The 27,105-nt window shown below is 41.5% G+C and overlaps 1 protein-coding gene across 10 annotated transcripts in view; it reads right to left on the bottom strand.

Moving 5' to 3' along the window:
* Positions 1–25,309, bottom strand: part of LOC147230990 (putative E3 ubiquitin-protein ligase HERC1) — a 50,493-nt gene extending 25,184 nt beyond the window's left edge. For 5 of the 10 annotated variants that reach the window (XM_086152021.1, XM_086152022.1, XM_086152015.1 and 2 more), the window contains exons 1-41: positions 25,182–25,229; positions 20,550–21,552; positions 19,294–19,389; positions 19,022–19,204; positions 18,007–18,219; positions 17,716–17,814; positions 17,504–17,600; positions 17,243–17,386; positions 16,902–17,029; positions 16,566–16,710; positions 15,456–15,627; positions 15,219–15,353; positions 14,314–14,479; positions 14,021–14,146; positions 13,437–13,661; positions 13,150–13,302; positions 12,893–13,025; positions 12,046–12,249; positions 11,532–11,753; positions 11,011–11,184; positions 10,805–10,919; positions 10,494–10,611; positions 10,160–10,352; positions 8,532–8,832; positions 7,945–7,987; positions 7,829–7,874; positions 7,242–7,495; positions 6,467–6,664; positions 5,510–5,630; positions 5,181–5,421; positions 4,956–5,098; positions 4,397–4,552; positions 4,196–4,293; positions 3,946–4,041; positions 3,180–3,347; positions 2,804–3,043; positions 2,626–2,709; positions 2,234–2,459; positions 1,858–2,131; positions 742–1,523; positions 88–301 (exon numbers count right to left, since the gene is read on the bottom strand). In XM_086152021.1, the coding sequence (XP_086008147.1) occupies positions 88–301; positions 742–1,523; positions 1,858–2,131; positions 2,234–2,459; positions 2,626–2,709; positions 2,804–3,043; positions 3,180–3,347; positions 3,946–4,041; positions 4,196–4,293; positions 4,397–4,552; positions 4,956–5,098; positions 5,181–5,421; positions 5,510–5,630; positions 6,467–6,664; positions 7,242–7,495; positions 7,829–7,874; positions 7,945–7,987; positions 8,532–8,832; positions 10,160–10,352; positions 10,494–10,611; positions 10,805–10,919; positions 11,011–11,184; positions 11,532–11,753; positions 12,046–12,249; positions 12,893–13,025; positions 13,150–13,302; positions 13,437–13,661; positions 14,021–14,146; positions 14,314–14,479; positions 15,219–15,353; positions 15,456–15,627; positions 16,566–16,710; positions 16,902–17,029; positions 17,243–17,386; positions 17,504–17,600; positions 17,716–17,814; positions 18,007–18,219; positions 19,022–19,204; positions 19,294–19,389; positions 20,550–21,521 (7,898 nt within the window). In that variant the 5' untranslated portion in view covers positions 21,522–21,552; positions 25,182–25,229. Of the gene's footprint in view, positions 1–87; positions 302–741; positions 1,524–1,857; positions 2,132–2,233; positions 2,460–2,625; positions 2,710–2,803; positions 3,044–3,179; positions 3,348–3,945; positions 4,042–4,195; positions 4,294–4,396; positions 4,553–4,955; positions 5,099–5,180; positions 5,422–5,509; positions 5,631–6,466; positions 6,665–7,241; positions 7,496–7,828; positions 7,875–7,944; positions 7,988–8,531; positions 8,833–10,159; positions 10,353–10,493; positions 10,612–10,804; positions 10,920–11,010; positions 11,185–11,531; positions 11,754–12,045; positions 12,250–12,892; positions 13,026–13,149; positions 13,303–13,436; positions 13,662–14,020; positions 14,147–14,313; positions 14,480–15,218; positions 15,354–15,455; positions 15,628–16,565; positions 16,711–16,901; positions 17,030–17,242; positions 17,387–17,503; positions 17,601–17,715; positions 17,815–18,006; positions 18,220–19,021; positions 19,205–19,293; positions 19,390–20,549; positions 21,553–25,181; positions 25,230–25,272 lie in introns of those variants that run through there. The other 5 variants (XM_086152023.1, XM_086152016.1, XM_086152018.1 and 2 more) reach the window with 5 other exon arrangements.
* Between the last annotated feature and the right edge of the window lie 1,796 nt (positions 25,310–27,105).

Raw genomic sequence — 27,105 nt, 5'->3', positions numbered from 1 at the left:
TGCTCAAGTGTATTCAATGGCCGAAGTCACCTTGTTGTGGTCAAAATTCTATTGCCAGAGTTTATAATTAAAACATATTGTACTCACTGAAGAAGGCTGATGGGGAGGAAAGGGTTGAAATTTTCTATAGCATCTGTCTGGAGGTTTGTTGGCAGAGACGAAGCCAGCTCAGTGTTGGAGGATGAAACAGAGGCCCTGTTCGACTGACCAAAAACGGCAGTGCCTTCCGAGCCAGCGCTGTATAAGGAGACGGAGCTCGACGACTTGGAAATTGGCTGAGAGGAAGAATGGTGGCCTGATTCTGCAAGGGCAATGTGATGAAGTTTAGATACCTCCCCAATATTTGGCAGTGTTGGAAATTTGTTATATGCCTCAAAATATTAGCACAGCAGAATTGTTATCTTTATATACTCAAATCAAGCTCCAAGGAATACACAATATGACATAATATTAATAATATATTGCACAATATGACAATATATCATGGGAGGTCTTGCATTAAATAGAGAATTTATGACGTTCCTAAGGATAAGCATACATAAATTTGCCAAAGCCACATCCTCACTATAGTATCTTTTCATTTTGTGGTTCAGCATGATGTTCAGTTAGATATGGGCCCTAATTTTTGTGACTGAAAATCTGCAAAAAACTTTGACTTATAAAAAAATGCAGCCTTACGGCAATAAATTAAATCTTAAACGTCAACAAGGGTATTTGTTATCAAATCAATAGCATAGATACCTTTACATTCTTTGTCCTGCTGTTTGCTGAGGGCTCCTTTGTAAATCATGACTTGAGCCCTTTCCAAGTCGGATAGAGAAACTCTCTGTTTTATGGGACAGGGCCTGACAGCCCACTTCACCATACTCTGGACCATGTACTGCAGCACCGACCTCAGTTCGGCACTCTCGTCCCATTGTTTACCGCCGGCTCTGGTCTGGTCCGAGCTGGGACTGGAGAGAGGACTCACCGAGGGACTGACGGGGTCGGGTTTAGACATGAGAAGCAAGTCCGATAGCTTCTCGCAGCTGAAAACGACGGCGAGGGATTTCAAAGCTCCGACGAGAAGGTACGAGACCTTGACGGCTCGCAGTTCGAGGGCAAAGGCGTTCACTTTGGAGGTTTGCGATGACTGCGGAGGCTGAGGTGCACAGGGAGACTCCCGGTTTGAGGACTTCATGGGCTCTTGGGTCGCGGGCGACGGCGACGAGGGGTCCGTCTCAACCTTCTGCTGCTCACAAGGTTTCCGTTCATCGTCTGTCGGCCATCTGATACTTTCCGACGGGTTTTCATCCGTGCACTGCTGTGTCTCGGTCTCTCTCGCGCTTTCCTCCGAGTATCTCCTTCTTGCAATTGGATACAGCCCGAGCCATCCCTGCTCCTCCAGCAGCCCCATCAAATATATCAGATCTAACAACAACGTTGGTTTGAGACCTCCAAGTCGGGTGACGTCACAGCAGGACATGTCAAAGGGCTCCAATGAGGTGATTGGCGTGTCGCTGGGTGACCAAGAATTCATGGAGCTTAGTTATTGGGTTGGATGGCAAGAGCCCACAGATACAGCATCGAGTGACACCAGGACGGATTCGACAGGGATTAATGGATTTAAGTATGAAGAAGGAGAAGCAAGAAGAAAGTAAGATCAGGGGGAAAAAATGATAAAACTGAAGCAAAATGTTAGACAAATCATAGAAGAAGAAAAACAGAAAAGAATTATACAGAACAACAATAATAATAATAATATACTCAAAGGCACAAGACAAGAAAAACATACAAACTACTCAATGGATGTTAATGAGAACCACAATTTAGACAATGTTCTGAACGGTACATTGGTGGACATATTTATTGTAGTACCTGACAAAGAGGTCCGTCTCTTCCCACTGAAGCTTGGCCAGGGAGCTTCTTTCTTTCAGGACGCCGAGCAGAATGGCTCGGCGCCCACTGGACCTGTGCAGACACAAACCTCCGGCACGCAGGCCGCTGTCTACGCCTCCGATCAGGGCCAATACCGGCCACACATCGCTGCAGAGTACCGCCAGCTTGCTCTCGGACAGGGTGCAACGATGGGCCAGGAAATCTCTTGAGTCACCGCCAGTGTGGACTTTCTCATTTTCACTCTCTTCTTTCTCTAAGATCGTACGACAGGGACGGTTTAAAAAGATTTGATTTACAATCATTACTTCAAGGTGCGTAGACGCACATCCAAATTGAAAATTGGATTTCAACCGACCTGTGCTGCCTTTTCCTGAGTCATCGTTTTTCAGCAGAGGCCCGATCAGCTCCAGGTGGGCGTGGATGTACTGGTTGATGCGGGGACACCACTGATCGCACTGATGAAGTCGACGGAGGAGCTGCACGGTTGACTCCAGCAGAACAGTGGTTTGAGGGCTGCAGAGAGGATCGCCGGGAAGGAGCTTGCTGGGCATTCCCCTCATTTGGAGATCGGACAGTGCCACCTGAGGGGGACGCACACGATTTTTGATATCGCACATGATTTCTTGTAATAGTATAAGTCAAAGATACACTCACAGAAATATCGTGTCAAAAATACCATGGAATTTTAGTGTTTTCAGGAAACTCGTGTTGGGATTAAAAACTGGGACTGTGAGAAACTTCATGTACCTTCTCTCCAGGGTTGCTACTGTAGAACAACACACAAGGGTATAATTCGGAGGCAACCACACCTTCAAATGCCAACTTGGGCTCCTAGCATTGGGGAAAAAAAGCAACAGAAAAATACAAATAAATAATTCCGCGGTGAATCAGAATGAAGATCATTGCTGCGGATACTTAGACAAACCTTGTCATTCTTAGCGAAAGATATCGTGTGAGCCTCCATATCCAGGATGCAGGTGATCGAATCACCCTGGGTAAAGGAGGGAAGAGTTCGGAAAAGTTCTCCTCCGTGGTACAGATTGCCGCTATAAGCACGATATAGCCACATGTCAGTGGTGGTATGGTGGTTGTAGTCTCGGACCGGCCAGCGTGAAATGCCAATACATGTGCCTTCGTTGCCGCGGTTTTCTTTGGTGATGTAGAACTACGGGGAGAAGGTAGGAACACGTCACGTCACCGGGTCAACACGCAGCGCAAATCAGAAATAAAACCGGCCCAAGAGCTGAAAGGTAAAATCATCTCGTTGTAAAAAAAACTAGATTGATGTGTTGGCTGACTACCTTCCATATGAAACAGCCAGAAGTGATGGCGGTAGTTGCCAGACCGTAGCCTTTCCCTCCAGAGCCATGGGAGAGGACGTTGCCGCTCTCCAAAGAACAGCAGATTAATTTATGTGGGTCAAAGGAAAAATCTCCAATGGGAATACATTCATCATAGCTGCCTGGGTTCTGCAAAGAATGGATAACACCAAAGTACCATATATCAGCAATATACATCGATCAGCCGGTGAATGATTTGCTGAAGACACATACGTCACATATTCCAAATATAACTAAAGGGTTAAAATTGCCTATCTGGAAAATTATATTTCCGTTTTCTGCATTTTATTAGAAATGAAACTTAATCTCCATTTCTTTGTAATAACGATTATACTTTTGTCTCTTGAAGTTCACCTAAAATTCACACAATGTATTCAGACATATACGGAAGTTAGTAAACTGACTTGAAATGTGACACCGGGCCAGAGTTTATCCTGGAAAATATAACTTCACATCTATCTGACGCTGCCTATACAAGCCTGATAATAAATTGACCTGCGGTGGCAGTTGATGATTTTATCAAACCGGCCCACGTCTATTCTATAGTCTTCAAATGGAAAAAGTAAAAGAAAGACATTGCATTTTACTAAGACAGATGATTAAGTCCATTTTGTTCAGCATTACACATTAATGTTATACCTACAGATGAAAATTATATAGCAAGGTGTGACTTTTTCCATTGCATTAATGGTTATTTATGACATTATTAGTGTTTTCTCTGCAGTACCCCGGTATCTTTCTCTGCCATGTCCTCTTGGTTCCCCACAGATAATGGCTCCTCCCACATGTAAAAGGACAACAACTGGAAAAGGCTCTTAACAATCTACAAGGACAGATAAACAGTCACATTGAAAGTCCATCGCATTCATTTTCTTAAACGGTTGCGTGGTGACAATATCAGGAGGCCTGTCTTTTTTTTTTTCTTAATGAATAATTTAATGCAAAGAAATTAAGTCACATGCGTTTGACCAGCTTACTTTTTGAATTTGACCTGGATCGGAGCAAGCGGGTAACAGTCGTTCTAAAACATGGAAAGCCAAGAGCTTAGTGCGAAGGTTCTGGAAGCATGGAGATCCTGAGAGGGGAAAGAGGTGGAGAGAATGAAAATGAATAAATTACTGCAACATTTCTGCATTGCAAACAATACAAATTCTTTCTTCAAACATAACGGGTGTTACCTGAAGAAGAGCACTTGTCGGAAATAATGGCCATAAGTGGATCAATCCATTTGACAAGCGTAGAGAGCGTTTTCATCACTCTTAAGGACAGCACACGCCGCAAAAACACGAGGAAATCTGCAAGCTGAGATTCCACCACTCGACTGCTTTCTGCCCCTGCAAAGAGGAGAGAGGGTTGTACTTAGCCACAGGAGACATTAGCTATATTGTCTAATTATACAACCGATAATGGAGAACGTCTGTCAAGCTTTTATTGGAATTTTAATATCTTCATGCTGTGATATAAATTTGTGTTGTTTTGAAGGTGACAGAATAAATGATAAAAATTCTTAATAACACATTTTTACATAGTGGACCATAATACATTTTGATGGCACGTGTGTATTCAGATTTTTTAGCTCTACATACAAATCCAAGTTGCATAAACTTCAGTAATAGCTAGAGAAATGAAGGTGTTGAAAAACCTCTGATTGCTGTTGCACACTATTCTGAAAGAGCATTGCAGAAAAAGCTTCAAAGAATATAAAATACTCCGCACCAACTACACACGAGCTTTTACCGTCATCCAAATCCGCTCCCTCGGCTGTTCCTCTCTCGGCCGCCTGCTGTTGCTGGAGAGTACACAATATATTTTGGAGCTGTTCGCACATCACTTCCATCAGGGCGTGGGACACATCCACGGGGAGCAGATTCTCACAGGAGCTGTCGGAAAAGTTGGAAAATTTGAAAACGCGAGTCGTGCTCCGATCAATATGACATATGCATGCTTCCTGAGAGAGCTCACCTGGAAGCGACGGTCAATATCTGCAGCAAACGTGCGCACGCTAATTTGACAGCCCCGCTTAATAACATGGATCCGGACGATGTGGCTGCAAACCAGCCCTGGTTCATCAGGGCGCAGCTGTTATTGGTCACCGTGGAGAGGATTTCCAGGATTCCGCATTCAATTACCAGCATCAGGTCCACAGGTTGGTAGCAGAAGTTTAGTGCAAACATTGTGGCTAAGAGTAGGTGTGGACAGGAACCTGAACATGATAATGACAATATCAAAGTTTGAGATGGTACAAAAGGGACAGCGAAAAGTAAAAACGCTTGAAAAATTAGTGACTATACCCGGATGTTCTTTTTCCGCTATGACCCTCTGCCAGAGGACACGCATCACCTGCTGGTAGAAAGCGTGGGCAGCCGACTGCAGCTCATTTCGTTTATCCGCAGAGGCCGAATATGTACCAGACTTTAAAAGAATGGAGAGAAATCATTTAGGAGCCAGACTTGGAAGAAAAAGTAAGATCATTAAACTGTATTTTTTGTTAGAGTGACCATACGGGGGAGTTAATGGTTTGATCTCCTGGGAGTTAGTTTAGTACAGGGGTCGGCAACCTTCACTACTCAAAGAGTCATTTGGACCCGTTTCCACACAGTAAGAAGACATCGGGAGCCACACAATCCTTCTGAAATTTAAAATGAATTGACGCGGTATATAAAGTTATATATTTTTTTGCCTTTATGCAATGTATCCAAATGCACTGCGGACAGCAAAGTAGGAATTTCACTGTACAGGGAAACACGTTTCTACACTGTACATGTGACATGTCTATTTGAAAAAGCCCAACTTAAATTATCCACCGGCAGCAAATCAAAAATTCCTTCTTCTGTCTGTACTGTCATCTTTTTACGGACGCGTGCAGTCGCTTATTAAGAGCGACCAAAATATTTTAACACATTTTATCTAGATGTTACAAGATGGCCATAATCTTCAAATTTAAAATTAGATTTTAAAAATGAACGACCTAAAATTAAACACTTTTTAATTTAATTAAATTAAGTTTAATTTTATTACATTTAATTGAATGATTATTTTCATAAGCCACAGGGAGCCGCATCAGACGCATCAAAGAGCCACGGGTTGCCGACCCCTGGTTTAGTAGATATGACAATAAAAGACTGTATAAATTATTTTTCACCTCACTACGCAGCATGTTATCGAAACAAGGTGGTCAAAGTGAAAAGTGAGTGTGAACACAAGTATGGATCACAGGAACACAGTGACTGAATGATTATTATATATACCATGTAATGCTGCATCTCGTAATTAGCCTCGGACTGAGAGCCAATAATTTGCGTTCCCAAACTGAAGCATCCTGAGAGGAACTGGAGCTGCACCGACTGCAATAATGCAGGTAGTTGGGGAGACGCTGTGAGCCCACTGCTCTTTTCCCCCATCTTTGACAGGAAGGCTGACATCTGAGAGAAGGCCTCGAGACGCGCCTTTGCAAAGAAGACAGTCCGTAAGGAGGTTGGTCGAAAAAACCAGGACAGATAATTGCATTTAATGCGTGCAAAAGATGGAGAGACAGTCAAAATGCAGTGCTCTCTTAAGATACGAATTTCATTAAGTGGGTTCCTGTGTTGATTTTTTTTTTGTATCTCAACTGAATTTTCCTCATTTAAAATAACGGAAAACAAATTAATTTGTTCCAACTCGCACCGAAAAACTCACAAAATAAGGATATTAATATATAAAAAAACCTGAAAAAGAAGGATGTTAATCATGCAAGGGACATCAAAAAGAAAAACCATGAAGTTGCGGCAGCTACATGAAGCATGTTTTAGTTGTGGGAACTCACTTTGCGCGTACTGTGCCTATTTAGAATTTTGATTTCTTGCTCTCGTATTCATATCATGAATTTTTTTTCAGATATCAGGGATAAAATTTGCTCGAATCGCACTTCATATCTTGAAAAATTCTCATATAAAGTTTTTCTTATCTTAAGAGCCACTGTATTCGTTTATGTACGCATGTTTCCAGAAAGCTAAAAACCTTATAAATGAAATATCTGTATACCTCTGCCCTCTGTTGCTGCTGCAGCAGGGCAAAAGTAATAGCCTTGGGGTCTGCGTCACTAAACATCTGTCCGCTTGGCTGCGGCGGTGCCAAACCAGATACGTAGTACATGCTTCCACAGACAAATTGGAGGACTTGCTGTAATATTGGCCCAGTGTTGCTGCCACTACTGGACAGTGGTGTAGTTGGGCTGATACACTGTCTTAGGCGATCCCAAGCATCTTTCATGATGCCCAGCGAGCAAAGAGGCAAACCTAGATCAGATCAGAGGGGTCAAAATATTTTGCTGGGGCTTATTTTCAAACAGACAAAGACAGAAAAAAAAAAAAAAAACAGTTCTGCTGTGGACTTGGCGAAATGAAATGGGAAAATTTCATAATAACAAGATTCAGGGAGTCATCGTGCACAGCCAGGAGTAAATCAACAAACTATCTCATTTCACTTGTTATTTACTGTACCTTTATCCAACAGTTATAAGCTCCTTTACATGTATCAACATTTTAATTCAACTAGTATTTCTTTAAAGGGGAATTTTAAAATACTGGATGCAGGGTATGTGAACTTGTCAACAAGTACGTTCTACTTACCCATTTTATTCTTAGAGGTTCCCAAGGAGGGGTTAGATTGGTCAGACTAAAGGAAACAGTTTATTAGGGTTGTCAAATAGGTTTAAGACCAAATGTGGAACAGTAAAAGGCCTTACCTGTTTTCTGCTCTCATCTGTCGCAAAGGATGCGGTTGATTTCCTGCCAATAGAATTATGCAGAATGAAGCATAAGCAAATTTCAGCGGACACATTTTTAGAGATACGATAACCTTTTTTTCAAAGAAATCCAACTAGTATAAAAAAAATAAATTAAAAAATGAATATATATATACACTGCTCAAAAAAATAAAGGGAACACTTAAAAAGCACATCCTAGATCTAAATGACTGAAACATTCTTATGAAATACTTTGCTCTTTACACAGTTGAATGTGCTGACAACAAAATCACACAAAAATGATCGATGGAAATCAATTGTATCAACCCATGGAGGTCTGGATTAGGAATCACACTCAAAATTAAAGTGTAAAAACAAACTCCAGGCTGATCCAACTTTGATGTAATGTCCTTAAAACAAGTCAAAATGAATCTGTGTTGCTTCCTGAGTGGACACTATGATTTCACACAAGTGTGATTGCCTTGGAGTTACATTGTGTTGTTCAAGTGTTCCCTTTATTTTTTTGAGCAGTATATATACATATATATAAATAATATAAATAACATATACAAAAAAACAGACATCACCTGACTCCGGTGCTCACTGCCAGATCATTTTCTCTTTTGCTGGGTTCCACCCAAGCAGGCCTGACCCCCAGTATGAGGAAGAGACAGCGGGACACCACCAGATGGCATGCAGCGGGGAAAGACAAGCTCTCCTCCGACTCTTTCTGCTTCTCGCAGTGCTGCTTAGCATCCAGCTCCTGGTGTGGGCTAACAGGGCTTTCCATGCTGCTGGGGAGGGTGGAGGTGCCAAAGGATTCATACACTGTCACATTTTGCTGCACTTGCATCGCCTCCCTTGTGGCCATGAATGATTCCAGTACCTCTGCAGAGATAGGAACAACCCCCGGAATCTACATTGTGATCGTAAGAAAAACTACACATGTTTATTTATTGTTTAGGTCTGTCAATTATGAAACCTCTGAATTTTATATTTTCTGTGTTTCGTATTTATTGCTGTTTTTTTTTTGTTTCTTTTTTATTTACTTGGTCATTTGTCATTTGAAAAAGCACAAAGCCCACACACATCACGCCAATATCTATTTATCTTATTCATTGCTATTTATTTTTGTCACTCTACTCATATTGTTGTTTAGTTCTAGTTATGTATTTTTCACCCACACTGTTCCTTCATGTTGCCCATTGTCATCTCTGATGTTGTTGTCTGCTGTCTATATATCTGCTGTCTATTTATTCGTAATTTTTTTTTTGTCTTGCTATCTTCCATCTTCTGCCTTTCTATTTATATTTAAATTCATATTTCTTTCTATTTTTTTTTCTCTTTTGACGTTGAGGAATTTCCCCTATGGGGATCAATAGAGTTTATCTTATCTTATCTTAACCTATCTTAAGCGAGTAACTTGTTTTTTTCTTTTCTAGCTTTCGTTTAAGCCAGTGATTAACACCTGCTGGGCTCGTAACACTTAACAGGAAATCTCTGTGCATTTATAAGTAACCATAGCAGTTACCAATCCATGAAAACTGGCCCGTCAAGTGAAGAGGGGAAAGTGTATGAAAGGCTGTGCTTGTGAATTTATTTACATCACATGTGAGGGTTTTATCACCCTTAAACTTAAAACTCTATTAACTTATTTGTCATTTATTGTTTTTTGATCAAAGCTTGAAATGAAGTGTTTGATATTTCAGATGAAAAATGAAATTATTAACTGGTTGTGAGAACTAGTAATAACTCATTAATGAGACAGTATGTCGCGATCACTGCTCGGTCGGATTCCAGCACAAGTGACCCGATGGAGCCTGCGTTTGGTAAGACCACAGCAAAGGATTCTGTTTTTTAAGCAGCCGAATTCATCTTTCCAGTGATTTATAAACACTCCCGTTTTCATCTCGTCGTCAAGAATCAGCACAAGGTCGAGAAAAGCGATTACAAAACGAGCGACTTTCTCTCATGTGTGACAAATATAGCTGATGGCTCATCAGGGAAACTTAAAATACATTTCTATCCAAATTAGGGACACAACAGCATATTAACTACGTTTGGGATCCAAACAAGGAGAAATTAAAAGTCCCAGGGGCAAATTATCACTTTAGATCCAATACATGAGCGCACCCGTGTGAATAAATTAACACCTTCAAAGACAAACACTGAAAAATTTGCCATTGCTATAGTAGTAGAAATAATCCTATCTAACCTGACAGGTACATACGGCTGTTGCCAAAGGAGTCATCCTCTGTTACTTCTTCCTGGTTGTGGTTTGCAGTGGGAGGTAGGGAGGGCAGAACCTCCCGGCTGCCGTTCCCCCCTGACTGAGCCTCAGGATGCTTTTCTGCAGATGCTCCTGGCTCTTGGCGGTCGGCATCCGGACTCTGAGGAGACTGGGATGTCTAACACAAAAAAAAAAAAAAAAACATGTATTCCACTTTACATAAAATATGATGCCCTAGGATTACTTAGATTAATGAGAGTAAAAATATAACTGCACTTTATATAGTTGATATGCAAGAAATGCAGTAACAGTGGTGTACCTGTCTGGCAGCAGCTTGCACCTGGGAGGTCCTTGGAGAGTTTTTATGGGCCAGCAATGTGATTCTGATTTTATAAACTGTTTCATAGACATCCAACAGCATTTCACAGGGCTCGTATCTGCGTCGGGAATAAAATGGATGATTTTTTTTAGATAATAAGCATTACTCCGCATTGCGGTATACCTCTTACGCAATGGTAAAGTCACAAAATACAAGCATTTATGCGTGAAAGCTCATAAAATGTATGGATAAAATGCCTTTTCACAAATTAGGGAAATAGCATTACAGTGTTCTGGCATTTTGGTACTGACTTGTCATGCCAACAGGCTTTATCCTGCAACCCAGTGTGCTTCAGAAGAGCGGCCAGGCTGCAGCGGCACACAGTCTGCAGCAAACAATCGCCCGAGGAGCATCCGCTCTCCCACTCTGCTCCCACAGCAAAACATGACGGGGTTATTTGCAACAAAATCGGCATGTAAAAAAGGGCCACCACGAAGACATGGGTGAGCTAAAGTACCTTTGCTGAGGGCATACTCCTCCAGCTTTTGCCACAGTCCACCGGCAGGTCCTCTGGGGGATCCTAGCGCCAATTCCAGTAAAGTCCTGGTTTCCTCATTCAGACAAAGATCTGCCAGCCTTGAATCACTACTGCCCAGAAGCACCACCTCAGTGAGCCACGCCATGCTGGAATCTACGGGATGAATAATCATGAGTGGAAAAAAGAAGATTACACACAAGATTGAGGAAAAACAAGATTGATTTTTTTGCTCTTTGTTTTTCTGTGTATTTTTGACCTACACTTGAAAATATCACAGTCTCTGTATAATATCAGATAAGACTAATTGACATGACTTGTTTGTCCTGAATGACATTTCTTTGCGACACGCATAATGATTGCCGAATAAACAACGATAGCTTTGTGGTTTACATACGCGCACAGTGTGGAGAATCCGATCGTGAAAAATGCATTTAGTTGGAATGAGTTCGATACATTATTCATAGATGAAATAGATAAGAGAAAATCAGAATGTTCCCAACCTAGCTGTTCAAAGTCCATTTCAACACCGTTTCTGAGGAGGATATTTGATAGCCAGAACTCTGACATTTTCTCCTGGGGTGACGGTGGCAGGCCGTGCAGCATACCACCAAGGCAGTGGCCGACTGCCAAGGCCACAGAGCGCTCCAGGTCCAGCAACCAAACCCACTTGCACTCTTCCTTCTGTTGCTGCAGCCCAAGGCATGTGTTTTCTTCACTTTTATCTACAGTAAGAAGCAGAACCGTTGTATCATGCTGAAGAGGAAAAGGTCCACTTTTTCCCCAAACGGGGAAAAGATATAAAATTCGATATTTTTCCAGAATGAACCTGAAAATTTGGGAGAAATTAAAGCTCCCGTATTTGTGTTTTGTATTTGATAAGTTACTGACGTAAGGCCTCTGAATATCATAATATCCGTGTACATTGCCCTGTCCTACTTTATCATGACCCGATTAACAATGCTAATAAAAATAATAGAGCTGCCATGTGTCAACAAGGGAGAAGATTCAACTGACCTGAAGATGAGTTTTGAGCTTCCGTCACTAGTTCTTGCTCCTCCAGCTGGCCCGTGTCTGGCAACAAGCTATTGAAGTAATTAAGGTCCTCCAACAAGGCCAGAAAAAGGCTTAGAAGCGGCTGAACAATGCTTAGTGGCAACAACAACAGGGAGTACATGACCTGACTCAGCAGGCTGCCGGCCACTGAGTTGTACAACACAGCTGGAGCGAGGGGTTGGAAAAGTGAAAGTGACATAAGTGACTAAATGAAGATTAAGGATAAATAAGGATTTATCAAAAAATGTATGTATTATGGTCATGTGTGCGCAAACAGTTTTCTAACTGCATAGAGTTCTTAAATCTAAAAAAAAGGAAATATCTTGGAAAGAACTTGTACCAAAAACCCATTTGGAAGGATTCAGTCCCTTTTTAACTGTCTACTAAAATTACATAAGGAGATGAGATAAGATGAGATAAAATAAGATAAGATAAGATAAGATAAGATAAGATAAGATAAGATAAGATAAGATCGATCCCACAACAGTGAAATTCAATTGTCACAGCAGCAATACAGGGTAGAAAAGTGTACAAATAGTAATAAAAGAAGGAAAATGCAAATATAGAAACAGATAAACAAAGACTAAATTTAAAAATATAAAAAGAAATGCATTGTGTAGGGAATGGTTATAGAAATGACCAGTATCCTGATGAATATGTATAAATGTAATCTAATTATAAATATAAAGACTGCATGGATAGGAGTGTCAAGTACAGAATTACATAAGTAATGAATGGAGGTTCAAATCTCAGCATCTTCGTAAAAACATACAAAAAAAAAACCTTATGTAAAAACCATTAATCTTACTGTGCAGCCCTTTAATAATCTGCTTGTCTTGGAAACTCCTCTTCAACAGCTTGCTGGATCTCCGGAGTGTTTCAGCAGCACAAGGGAGCAGAAGATGTAGGTGTTCACGGAGCAGCATCACACTACTGTCATCCTGCAGGACCAAACAATTTAGCCCCCGAATGCATTAGAACACGTTCTTTTTTCCACAAATATTTTTCTGATCATGAAATTGGCTTTTTTTTTTTTTTTTTTATTTAATTGTTTCATAAGTTTACCTCAGGAGTGGATTGAATATAGCAGTGGGCGAGAAGGTGTTTGTGAAGTCCAGAGAGTAGCTGGTGGAAGTGAGACGGAGGATCGGTCTGTCTCTGGCTATCACTTGACAGCAGCTTGTCGCTGTTTTTCTCCAATTCTCCAAATGCCCGCTCCTGAACAAAAAGAAATCACACGATCACTCTTTATGTAGTGCTGAAACTGTAGTGTATTTTAATAGTAAGGTTTTCCTTTGCGGCAGTATGTCCTTAAACTGTTTAAAAGTAGCAACAGAGTCTTGTGCACGTACCGTGTAATAACCAACGCTGAGAAGCAGGGTTCTGAGCAGCACCTCTGCTAGGTGCAGAGGATCACTAGCCTCATTTGAGCTGGTTGAAGAAGGTCCTCGGCCTGACGAGGCCGGTGTCAGAGGTGGCCCCAGGGCCGGAACCTCCCCAAAATGGCTGTAACCTAACAGAGAAGCTACATGGCTCTGGTCCTGGAGACTGCCAAGGACCATGTCTAACTGCAGACGCTATGAAGATAGAAGAAAGGGAGAACTATGAGGGTTATGAACAGATACTGTCTCCAAAGCCTCTTCTTTGGAACGAAAAGTTGCAGCAGTGATTTTCAAAAACAACACTGTCTAGCTATCCATGCATCTCTGAGTCAAAAAACTGAATCACAATCAAAGCTGAAACTGAGCAAAATAGAAAGAAATTAAAAAAAAACAAATGAGAATAAAGAAATAAAAAAAAAATTAAAAAAAAAATATATAAAAATATAAAGTGAGCAATGCGCAATGTACTAAAACACTTTTGCTAATCATAACATTGATCCTGCAACTGTACATTTTAATGGTACTACAATAGGGTGATATTAAAGAGCACCAACCTGTCCTTTGGAAAGGATATTTAAACTTTGTGGGCCCTGAGGAAGGAGAGAGAGGAGCAATTCTGTTCTCTCCCTCAGAGGAGGCAGCAGCAAGGACGCCCCGATGGACAGCGTGTTCATCACGGCCTTTGAATCGACGATTTAAAACCACATGCAAAACATCGTACATTACCATTTACAGTCAAGTACAATCTCATTTAGGCGAGCAGACGGAAAATGTACAGTGTTTCTCCCATAGGTTATCAAAAACACAGTATTAAAATAATCTAGAGACACATGATGAGGTATTTCACCTGTTGTATGGAGTCTGGCATGTTGGTGTCAATGAGCCTAAAGAGCAGGTTTCTGAGGGGCCTTCCCTGGCCCCCTAAAACCATGGCCCCAGTGCCTCCAGCATGAGCCAAGGACAGGTGGATTGACAGCAGCTTCATACACAGCAAGATGAACTGGTGGTGATCCCTGGATTAAAAGAGCATGCAGCTTTAGGGGTTTTCTGTGTCCTGGGATTAAAACGCTGTACGTGTCACGGATCGGAAATCAGTTCTAACAGATTTTGATAAGTTGCGTTGGTATCTTGCAAATGCTGTTTGGAAAAATGGCAAAAAATACTACCGGTTTACACACACAGTATGTCTTATAAAAGAGAAAAAACATGGACCTTATCATTTATAATGCAAACAATAAAATAGGTGGTCAAAATTTTCTTATGTTAAGAGCATTTTTTGCCAATGTAGTGCCCCGTGGAGTTACATTTGGATAAAATATTATGGGTATGTTTTATTCCATGTGAGTTTTGTGTTGGCTCCTTAAACACTTGAAGATTGTGACCTTTTAGAAAGTTGAGCAACAACCCTGTGAAATGAAATAACAATATAATCAAAACTAAATATGACGTCAACAAGTTAAATAATAGCATGAATTGTCAAATTTTGGATAGATGCATAATCCATCAGGCCACCAGGTTTTGTACATTGTTTCAGGTTATTATGCCAAAACCTGCATCTCTAGGTTGTTCTGGTAACTACAAACTAACTGTTGTTAGTTAACTGCTGAACAAATAGTTACAATGTCATGTCCATTATCCTGCTGCCCCTGTCCTCTATGCGTTCTCCGGCTGGTATCTCGACAGATAGCCAAGATCGTATACTGTTTATCACAGCCTTGTGGGTCATCAACTGGCCTCTGTAAAACTGCATACCTTTTGGATAAAAACGGGGCGGGGGGAGTGTCTTTCCCAATTCCATCACAGTAGCTTTCCAGGAAGTTGCGTAGATGGCTGAATGTGCTCTCTTCCAAGTCGACACAAAAAGGCCTGTGCCACGCCACCAGTTGTCTGACAAAGCGAAGTGAATCACTTACAAATAGGTAATATTTGAACAGAAATCCGAGTCAGTATATACCTAGATTGCAATCGATTTCAGAGATAAATATTAACCTGTCATTGGGAACGGCAGTCCAAGCCAGGCTGTGAGAGGTGCCGGCGGTGATTTGCTGGATTGACACGCCCTCCAGACCGAGCACCTTCCTGGGTTTGGTGATGGGTGTAGAGGTGTGGCCTTGCCCACATTGGCCCATCGTGTTGTTGCCCCATGCATACACTTCATTTTCTGACAGAGAGGAGAACAGCGTATTCCGCAGCTTGAACATATTAATGAATTTAAAGTTTAGTTACAAGGTTTAATTAATGGATTGCTCAAAAGGGCCTTTGCTGAGCTTTTCCAGGAACCTTTTAATGTTGGGCAAAATAACAGTGGGCCATGGCCACAAATTCCACTACTCTGTATGAAAGAATACAATACTTGTTCATAATTATCCATTCTATAATACAGCTGAATATTTATAGTTCCATCTGTAAATTGTGTATAATTGTTCATATAACATCTCTCTCTTATATCTTCTGCAGTTTCTATATAAGACATCTGTATACCGGTATTTATAGTTCCATCAGTATATCACCATCAGTTAATCATACTAATCTAATTGTACATAATCTGCATAACAATTATCCACCATACTTGCACTAGCTTTACATATTCTGTTCATATCTTATCCACCTCTAATTGCACTAGCGGTAAAAAATAAGAGAAAAAATTAGAAAATTGCATTTATTCTTTCATACCACATTTATCTGTAAATACTGCACATTCTGTACATATGCACTTCTGATTATAGGCTAACTACATTTCCTTACTCTGTATCCTGTGTAATGACTGAAAATAATGTTGAATCTAATCTAATCTAATAGGAACATTGTGTTTTTTTTGTTTTGTTTTTAGCTTTCTTTTCTTTGCCTTAGATAAATCAAATAGTTGTGTTGCCTAAACCTACCCAAGGCATATTGTTGTTGTCTTGACTTGTCTTTTTCAACCGGTAGCACTTGTCAGTATATCATAACTTGTAAGAACTTGGATCCTGGAACTATAGTCCTGACACTTGTTTCTGAGTCTGGAGCAAATTGTAAAAGGATTGTAATCTGATTCTGAAACCGAGACCGTAATATCTGATTTACAACAATAACCTGTTTATATATCCGACCATCGCTTACCATGGGACAGAGCTAGACAGTGGCTGTCCCCGCATGAAATATCTATGATTTTGGTGATGCTCAGGTCCTCTATGCACTTGGGCCTCAATGAAGTCATCTCAATGGAACCACATCCTAAGCAAGAGCCGCAGCCCCACGCAAACACCTGAACGAATGGCATGAATAAACAAAAAAAAGGACTTAAACCGTAAAATGAAACATTTCCCACGACAAATTACTGATGACTTTTTTACGTCGACTGGTTCATCAAAGAGCAGTAGATTCAAGTATGAGGCTAAGAAGCTCCATGTAAAAAACCATCACGTAACACAAGCTAACAATAAACCCAAATCTCACCTGTCCTGCTGAGGTGAGAGCCAGTGAAGATTGGCTTCCTGCACATACTTTCCTGATAATAAATCCATGCAGGGCTTCTATGACTTTGGGGCGATACACACGGTTGGTGTCTCCATGACCTAGTTTACCTGCAAGAATGAGTCATAGCTAAGCATCACTTTGAGTTCACTGCGGTGCTTTTCTGAAGCAGAAGAGCTGATCCGTTCGTATTCCTCGCCATTAAAAATAGCATTCTATTTATGACTTCATGAAAACGGCGGCGTGTGCGCCGATACGCTTGTTTACATTTGCACCGAAATGAATAGCGGTTCACACAAACGCTCCGTGTCTCGCCGACATACCGTTGTCACCTCCTCCAAAGGACCACACGGTGCGTCCGTCCTGAGCCACAGCGATGGTGTGGGAGCTGCCACAAGCCACCTGCCCGACCCCGCTGACATCCTTCACCAGTGTGGGCATGTTTCGACTCTGGCTATCACTGTGACCTGGAAAGGGGGAAAAATCGGACAACACGGGTCTTTTCTAAAAGGGTGTGTGAAGGATTTTTTTTTTTTTTTTCCCGGATGTCTTATGTAAATAAGTCGAAGAAATGAAGTGTGTACCCAGTCTGCCAAAATCCCCCTCGCCCCATGTGTAAAGCTCTCCATCATTAGTCACAGCAGCACTGTGTCTGTAGCCAGCAGACACACAAACAACAACCTGGAAAGGATGAAACAAAACAAAACATTAACAAGATGAGCCATTTTTGACAATGCTATTTCACACTTTTTATTTCATTTCCCCAGAAAGATAATATTCCGTGGCGTTTTCTTACCTTGCCTAACAGTGGACCTTGTATGATTTTGGGATATTTCTGAGTAGCGATATTACCATGACCTAGTTTTCCATATTCGCCATCACCCCAGCTGAACACCTATAGAAAACATAGAGGGTCTTCAAATTGCGATGAATGCTGACTGACATTGTCAAATGAAAGAGAAATTGAATACATTCTAGATATGGACAAAATTGATTAAATTGGCCTGTCTGATTGTTAAGAAACTTATTTTAGACAAAGTTAGCAGTTTGTCCAGTACCAGGAGTTAATATCTGTGTTTTTTTTTACCTCTCCCTCGATGGTGATTGCCAAAGTGTGACCGTCAGAGCCCTTTGACGAGGAGACCTTCTTGATGTTCCTGTGCGGCTCCAGCATGAGTTTCTTAGGCACAGACTGGTTGTTGGAGTCTCCCAGCCCCAGACGGCCGTAACTGCCCTTTCCACATGCCTTCACCGAACCATCAGCTGACACTGAGAACGTACAGTACTGGCCTGCCTCAATCTAAAAGGAAGAAAACAAAAACGTTGAACTAATGTGATCCATTACAGTTCCCCTGAACAATGACTTTATATTGGGTCATTTTTTTCAGATTCACTTTCAGCCAGTTTGCTATGTCAAGAGAAATTAGCCTTAGTTCCTTGTCTTAATCAGTTCCTCATTTTAGTGAAGCGTCTAACTCCAGGGCGCCGTCCTGCAGTTGGAAGGCCCGACGAGCGGCAGTTCCATGTTGCTTTTTTTAATTTTTCAGTCTTCAAAATGGATCGAGGCCCGGTGATCTCGGTTATATCCCGCTTCTCGGCAATCGTCCGGCAAACCCGACACGACCGAGCATAATTTTTTCTCAATCAGTCTTAGCCTGGAGCCTCAATCAAGACCATTTTTTTTTAATGGTAAACCTTACACCCCTTTAAACTGGCACTGCGGTGCGAGTTCGCTGGCCTTGGCAAACTTACAGCTGAGTGTGAAGCAGTTAGTGGACTGTCAGCAATTACAGACACGCCTGGGAAAGACAATCTCCCTCTCTCTATGTGCACACGTACACAACAAAACTCCACTAAATTTGTATACAATATTTATTTTATAATCTATAGTATTTATTTATATTTTGCTTCTTGTCTTTGCTGAGCGAGGAAAATTAATGAAAGACTTGTCTCTCATGGATACATCAAATATAGGCCAGCTGAGCTCGATTATGGAGGCAACTGAAAGCCACGTCTATCAGCTGAAAGTTTGAGGGTCAATAGGTCGTTGTGCCTGTATGCTGCGGTTGTTTTTTTAGTCTGATGGTTATTCACAACCGTACCATTTGGGCGTCACTGAAGCCCTGTGTCAGTTTTGGCAGCAGGATCTTTTCAAGAGTTCCTTCTGCCAACTGATGGCTGCTGTTGCTGCCCCACACATACACCATAACCGTATCGCTCTCGGTTCCGGGAGCGGCGGCATCCGTGCTGCAGGAGCAGAGGCAGTAGGATGCTAGGCTACAAATCTGACAAAAAGGGAAAGAGAACGGGTTCATTTAATTCACAGAGCGGAAGCCTGTCGCATGATATGTTGCTCCTCGGGTCACTTTCTTACCTCTTCGAACAGACAGAGGGCTGCCTGAGAAAGTCGACAAAGTCCATCTGCATCCTTCTTTAGCACCTGAGTATTGATAGAATCCCCACGGAGACCCTGCGGAAGAAATAATAAATACATAAAATGCATTTGAGATTATACTTCACCATGGAAAATGACCCTGTGGGAGTAAATATTATGGTCCTGTAATGAAAAACAGGTTTTTGCTCTCTCTGCAGTATCTGTATATTATATCTTAGAACAACAGAACAAAAATTTCTGATATGGTAAACCATGAGGAGAGAATTGGAGTTAGTGATGTGTTTTATCAGTCAGATATTGTATATATACTGTATGTACTGGTACATATAAATCAATATTTATTTAAAAGTCACCTTTCAGACAGAAAGCTCTGGAGCGAGTGTATGTGATGGACAACATTCAATCTGAGACATTGTTACAATGACTTGTTGCTCAAATCTTGCAATTTTGTGTCTGAGAAATCTGCTCTCATTGTATGATTAGAAAGACAGAAACAGCAACGGTTTCTGAGTCAAACCGTGCAGTTCAAAATATAAAACATACAGTAAGAACAATTTGCGGTTAAATAATTGTTTTAAATTTTTCAAATATTTTTAGTTACATCAAATGCTGTTGTTTCGATTATAGCAGCACTGTGTTTGAGTTGTCTGAAAAGCACTTCATTTATTATAAGCCAAAACGGACCTTATTCATTGGCTATCACTATCATGGCATCATACCTGACCCATTAATAACTGATATCCGTGTTAGTCCTATAATAAAAGAAAACAGTCCATTGTGTTACTGCCAGAGTTACAAATCTGACCCATTTTCTGGTAGTCAGGACACACTGGCCTACTCCTTATTGAAACTCTGAAAAAATTGTCTCCTGTAACTGCAGGTTACTAACGGACTATGAATTGTAATAAAACAGACTGATTTTCTGTAAAGCACTGACTTCCACAGAGGACTGTTTTTTTTTTTTCATTTTTATTTCACAATTTTTCAAAAAGAAAAAAAAATACAACAACCGGCAAATTTACGTTATTGTGTTAATACTGAATTAAATCAAAATGTCGGTGCATTTACCATGCTCACATTGCATTATTATTCCATGGCTGGCTTAATGTTGGTCACTGGTGACATCCGATATGCACAACTACGCCTCAAAATAAGGCCTGAATGGTAGAAATGAAGTAAAAAGCTGACGACCATAAAAATACCAGAGGTTCAAATCTGAACAAGGCCGGACCTACCGAGTATTGCCTCATCTGTAGAAGGGTCTGGTGGATGACATCGAAGCCAACGCCCGCTGGCTGCTGGGAGGTCAGTGAAGTGGTGGAAGACAGTGTTGAGGTGCAGGACGACATGGAGGCGGCCAAGGCAACCTCCACCCACTCCAGAAGGAACTTTAGGGAGCCTCTCTGCATGGCCAGGCCAAGCAGCAACTCTAGCGCTAGCCTCCGACCGGTCACGTCTGCGCCGCCGGCCCCGTTGCTCACCGAGGTCTTCTTCAAGAAGTCGGCCACCTGGGCCAGGCAGTCCAGCCCGACCGACGGGATCTTGTTCTCGTTAGCTAGCGAGAGGGGCGGCAGCGAGGACAACACGGAGGACGCCGTGGCGAGCACGTCGTTGCAAAGCACCGACTCGGGATGCGCGGTGGCAGCGTATCTCCAGTTCTGCTGCAGTAATGAGAAGAGCAGACTCAAACCCGTCCTCACTCCCATCTCGATGAGAACATCTGTACCTGACTTCACTTTGGGCGCCCCTCCTGGAGGACAGGGCGCTGAGACCAGCTCGAGTTGCCCACAGTCCGTTCCGCTATCTGTGGACTGAGGTGGCAGTTGCACGCGGAATTTGTCATGGTATTTGGTATGAAGTGCGTAGAAGATCCTCTGGAGTGCGACCAGCCTATGGTGGAGGCTCAGGGTGTAGCAGGTTTGCGACAGCATACGCTGAGCGAGCCATCGCTGGCTGCGGAGCAGGGACAACAGATACTCCTCCTTCTCTGCACAGGCGCAGGACTCGCACTCGAAGTCTGGGAGACGAGGGCCGACCAGCTCTTGAACAGGTTGTGCCAGAGTCACCAGCTCCTTGTTGTGAAGAAGCTTGTTGTAGAGCCCAGCGGCCCCATGCCTGGTGGCCGTCTGCAGACTGTCCTCTGCCGCCCAGGAACTATTGCAGTGCTCCTGCCACTTCAGCAGTACATTGGTCTGACAAGGCACCATGTCTGGGCATTATCTACACTCTGGTGCACTCCTGGAAGATAAATACACAAGAAGGAATGATGAAGATCTGACAAGGCCTGTGCTGTAGCAGATTTATAAAAAAAAAAATTAAAAAAAAAGTCACTTCTTCACACTTCATTAGCGTGATGAAATGTCACTGTAGTCATCAATTTACAAGGAACAGTCACTGCGGAGCCGAAGTGTGAAAGCGTTTTCTTTTTCCACTGCAAAACAATTCACAAGGGTGTCCGCTTGTCTCAGCTTTGTTCATTTTCACAAATACTGTGGTTTCAAAAAGGTGGTATATGCATTTCTGTCCTAGTTCCGTCCCATTTTGTTTTTTAAATAAATCCTTGTTCCCTCATCTTACGATCATCCAAAGCTGAAAGATGAAACTTAGATAAACTGAGCAACGTGCGCAATGAATGTTGACGTTCCCAGAAACTCAAATATTTTGGTCTCTCCTCTTTTCATTTTGGAATACTGCTCCCAAGTTCATGTCTTATTGCTTGCATGCAACCACACACCTTGTTCTTGTAAACTGACTTGAAATTTAAATGAAGTCCAAATTGTAGTTCAGTGACAAAACTAACGCACTAAGCAACTCCTATACCTCATTTTGGAAACTATTACAACTGGTACTATTTGAATTTGGTACGAGAATTTGGATGGATGGATGGATGGATGGATGGATGGATGGATGGATGGATGGATGGATAGATGGATAGATGGATAGATGGATAGATAGATAGATAGATAGATAGATAGATAGATAGATAGATAGATAGATAGATAGATAGATAGATAGATAGATAGGAAAAAGGAAAAGAATTGGTCGAATCAGACAATAAGATAAACTTTATTTATCCTCATAGGGGAAGTTCTTTAATTGTAATATGATAATATATACAAAATATAATTATGATAATTATAGTGATATGGTACTTTATCAATCAAGGGGTAAGAGGTAAGCAGGAGGGAACACACAAGCCAAAGAATTCCCGACACGTCAGGCAACACAGAGTTCATGGTTTTCCTACTCTCGGGTTATGACAGTGACACCTGTTACACTTACATTGTGCAATAAGATGGATATGTGTGGTTGAGGGAATGCTCGTAACAGAAAGCTATCCATGCGGGCATGCCTCTTGAACTGACTTCACTGTGACAGAGCTACATCTCTTTTTGCAATGCTGGAGGCCTGGGAGGCTATACTGTTTCCACTCCGGACCAAAATAACTATAAGCATTGATACAGTAACATGTTTTCCAGACCCACAAGCAGAGTGTGAGTCACAACCGTCGCAAGCAACAAACCCCACAAATGCTAATGAAAATGAAATTTGAATTATCATATTAATGTCATACAACATGACAATAAAATCAGTCTAATGAATTTCACAAAGATGCTCCCTGTTGCACTGTGTTGCAAATGAGGTTTGTAATTATGTCCTCTCCATCAACAGGCTTCCTCAAGCTTTCTACAGCCCAGTTTCGGTCCCAGACAGGCTTTGGCCTGTTTTTATGTCATTTTAGCAAGCGATAAGAGCATTGCAGGTGTGTGGAAACATTTTCATTTCAAGGTGTCTCATGAGAAACGCAAGCGAATAGGTGTGATGTTTGACACTTCACTGAGCAAATCTGTCGAATAAAAACACTATCACTAGCAGGTAATATCATCTTCGACACAGTTTTTGTCATAATCTACTACGTGCATGGTTGGCTATTTTTTCCTTCAAAATGAAGCTCATATACAAAAGAATTTCAATTTATGAACAGTATTAAACAAATACAGTAATTCATATTATCAAGAGACTACAAATTGAGCAAAACATATGAACATGACATTAAGATATCAACATAAAAGTTTCAATTGGCCCGACATGCCTACAAATGAAGAATATGAACGATAATCTCTCATGTGTAATTCAGGCAGGCAGCAGGCTGGAAAACAACATTGTTCTGACATTGGTGTTTGGATGAATGCAGGTTGAGACATCAATGTCAGGACATCGTATGCCTACAGAGGACAGCGGACATTGATATTGTGTTTTGTTTCATGCTGTTGTTAAATGACCAGAATCCTGTCCTCTAATCCCTCATTAGGCCACTTGATTTGATGCTCCGTTGGTTTAAAATTGTGCTGGATTTTCGTGTCAACCTGATTTTCATTTCCACTGAAAGCGTTAAGTGTGGGGGTATTCTGGACATAAGATGAAAGTTTTTCTGGCTTTGTTGGTTGTCTCCCTAGCATTTATCAAAAATATGGTGCATCTATACTGTTAAGAACTTTTCAACAGAGTCATATGTTGCGACAACTTTTAATCTGTGTTAAAAGATCAGTGAATTCATGCGCATACTTTGATGAAATAACTGACTCATTTTGAACTGTTGTACTTTTGATTCTTTAAATATATGTTGGTGGCGGCAATTCTGTACTAAATGAACCTCAAATCACCAATCCATACCTAAAGTATAAGCTTCAACAATCTAGCATCAGCCAGTTTGAAATTATTCTCCATCACAAATCCCTATTGGGGACGAACATTCAAGCAATCGGTGACTTGCGTGAATAAAGGTAAAGTAAATGTCATGTAATATTCCAGACCGAGCCGTGTCATATTTTACACAAAGCAATGTCAACGTGTATCTGAATGTCAGCTATTCCTGTCTTCCTGCTCCCCAAAGAGCACCGCATTAGCAGCAAAGACACCTGCTTTTTATGGACTCGTTACGGTCAAGAGGCACGAAATGTGCTTGGAAAAAAAATAAAATAAAACCTCTCAGCACGACATTATGTAGATTTTCCTTTTCAGTTCATCAGCTTCAATCCGACATTCGCTCAGAGCCGCGAGCTTTTGCCGAAGATGTTACAACGCCATGGATCGAATTCCACTAGAGGATATCCGGCCTTGACCTTTGCCCTTGCACGACTTTCCGAATGACAGCGAAGAACCCATGGAAGGGGGGGTTAGATTATTATTTTTGCATTTTGACCTGGAAAAACCTCCAGTTTTTCACTCGATTGAGTGAAAAACCACGAACAGGCCCGTCCTGCCCACGACAAGATGAAGATGTTGACAGCGGATGAAGGATGATCACAACATCAGCACTGATTATCCAGCATACGAAAAAAAAAAGAAAAGAAAAAAAAGAAAAAGCAGGTGTGTGACAAATAACGAAACCGTCTCAGGCGACTGGGGTGGCGATGAGGAAAATATTGTATGCCGTTAAATGCCATGTTGTACGATGGGATGTCAGTTGTTATAACTGACAAAATAATTCAATAACATCTCAATTAACCTGTGTTGGTTTACAGTGACTGCAGACGATATGCGCCTCGTGTCAGGCTGTCAGGCTAGTTAGCGCCGCATTAGCTACCCGCCACAGACTCAACGACGACAAAAACAGTCAAATATAAATATAAACACTCTTCTTTCCCTGTCATTCGGTAACATTATTCCGTATGTGCGGTGACAGCTGAGCTAAACCCGGCGGGCTGCACTGCGGCGTCTCTCCCCCCCAGCTGTAAGCCGACCAAGCCCCTTCGCGTACAAGCCTACAAACCCGCCCGTTATCCGGCTACGTCGAGTCGCGTTTCGTGGAAGTTGTGTGTTAATAAATGACATAAATGAACGGAAGGCGAGGGCGCGGAAGTTACCTTGGCTGTAAAGAGAAAAAGGAGGAAAAAAAAAAAAAAAAAGATATCCCCCCCCCCAACACCCACCCCGTCGGTCAGTGGTTTGCGTTACCTGTCCCGTCCCGGTGAGGTCTCCCTCGGACGCGAATAACAAATCAAGCTTCCGAGCGTCTCTTCTTCTTCTTCTACTGCTCTGACTGCTGCTGCGGGGGGGAAGTGACGCTACTGCCCTCTAGTGGTCTGGGGTGGTATTGCACCCACTATCATCATCATCATCATCATCATCATCATCATCATCTGCATGATCATCACATTCTGGTTGTTTTGCAGGACAGTATTTCATTCTGTGTTGCAAAGGTTGTTCTTAGTTTTATAGTCTGGAGAAAATACAAAAGAGCTGGAGTGAAAACAACTGTGTTTGTGTTAGATAAGATATACGCTGCTCAAAATCATAAAATGAACACTAAAATAACACACCATAGATCTGGATGAATGAAATATTCCTATTAAATACTTTGGTCTTTACATAGTTGAATGTGCTGACAACAAAAATGATCAATGGAAATCAAACCCATGGACATCTGGATTTGGAGTCACACTCAAAATGAAAGTAGAAAAACACACTACAGACTGATCCAACTCTGATGTAAACTCCTTAAAACGAGTCAAAAATGAATCAGTGTTGCTTCCTAAGTGGACACTTTGATTTCATAGAATTATTATTAACTTGGAGCTACAATGTGTTTTTCCAGTGTTCCCTTAATTTTTTTTTTTTTTTGTTCCCTTTGGTATACTTTTGTCACAGCAGCGTAGCAGTTATAGTATCAATAAATATGAATCTAAAGAGAGAAAATGACTCTGTATGTCTCCCCGACTAAGAAAATTAAAAAAACGGGGAAAAAACAGTGAAGAAAGAAAAGCAACATTCAAACCTCTTGTGAGCAGTGATGCTTTCTAGTGATTTAATCAGCTGTAAAATCCAAGTACATGATTTTATCAATGCAAGCCTTTTACAGTGTAATAATTCAATTGATCCCTTATAGCGGTCTGGCGATACAATAAATCAAGGGTCTTTAATTGTCCGCCCAGAGCCACTTCCAGCCCCGCTCTCTCCATCACTCACACACAGCATAATTAAGAAGGTATAGTGTGATCCGTTCTATTTATTTCATTATAGAATAACATTCTAGTTCCAAACATAAAGGATTAAATAATTCCAGTTATTTTCCTTTCAGCTGCTCCCTTTAGGGGTCGCCACAGCAAATCATTTGCCTCCATCCAACCCTCCCCTATCCTACGCATCCGCCTCCCTTACTAACTTCATGCCCTCTTTTCCATCCATAAATCTTCTCCCTGGTCTTTCTCCAAGCATTAGCAGTTCCAACCTCAGCATCCTTCCACTCTCCTTCCTCTGTATGTGTCCAAACCACCTCAGCCCACCTCACTGCAAGAAGGTTCCTGGTCCAATTCCAACTGTGGGCTTTTTTTTTTTTTTTTGTGGAAACTCCATGTTCTCCCAGTGTCTTCGTTGGTTTCCACATAAAGTCCAAAAAACCTGCAGGAAGCTGATTGGAGACCCTAGATTGCTCAGCTGCGTGAATGAAAGTGTGAATGGTTTTATGTTTCTACTTGCGGCCTTGTGATAAAGCGGCGACCAGTCCAGGTTGAGCCTCACCTCTCAACCAATGACAGCTGGGATGGACTCCAGAAACCCTGTTGACCCAAAGGCCGGGGTAAGCGGTCGATTATTAATTTATTTATTTGTTAATTTGTATTTTTTATTAATCAATGAATCAATTCATGAAGCAGCTACTGCTGGTGAATGCCCAGTTTTTGATGCTTACAGGCCCCTCAGCTTAATTCACTGTTAAATGAATAAATAAACACACAAATAAATATGTAAATAAATGTGTAAAAACATATGTAGATAGATAGATAGATAGAT

This window comes from Fistularia commersonii, chromosome 9, assembly GCF_037954325.1.
Source record: "Fistularia commersonii isolate RoL2024-O1a breed Wild chromosome 9, RoL_Fcom_v1.0, whole genome shotgun sequence".
Taxonomy (NCBI): Eukaryota; Metazoa; Chordata; class Actinopteri; order Syngnathiformes; family Fistulariidae; genus Fistularia; species Fistularia commersonii.
Note: the sequence above shows the minus strand (reverse complement) of the source record. Positions and strands in the feature narration are given on the sequence as shown.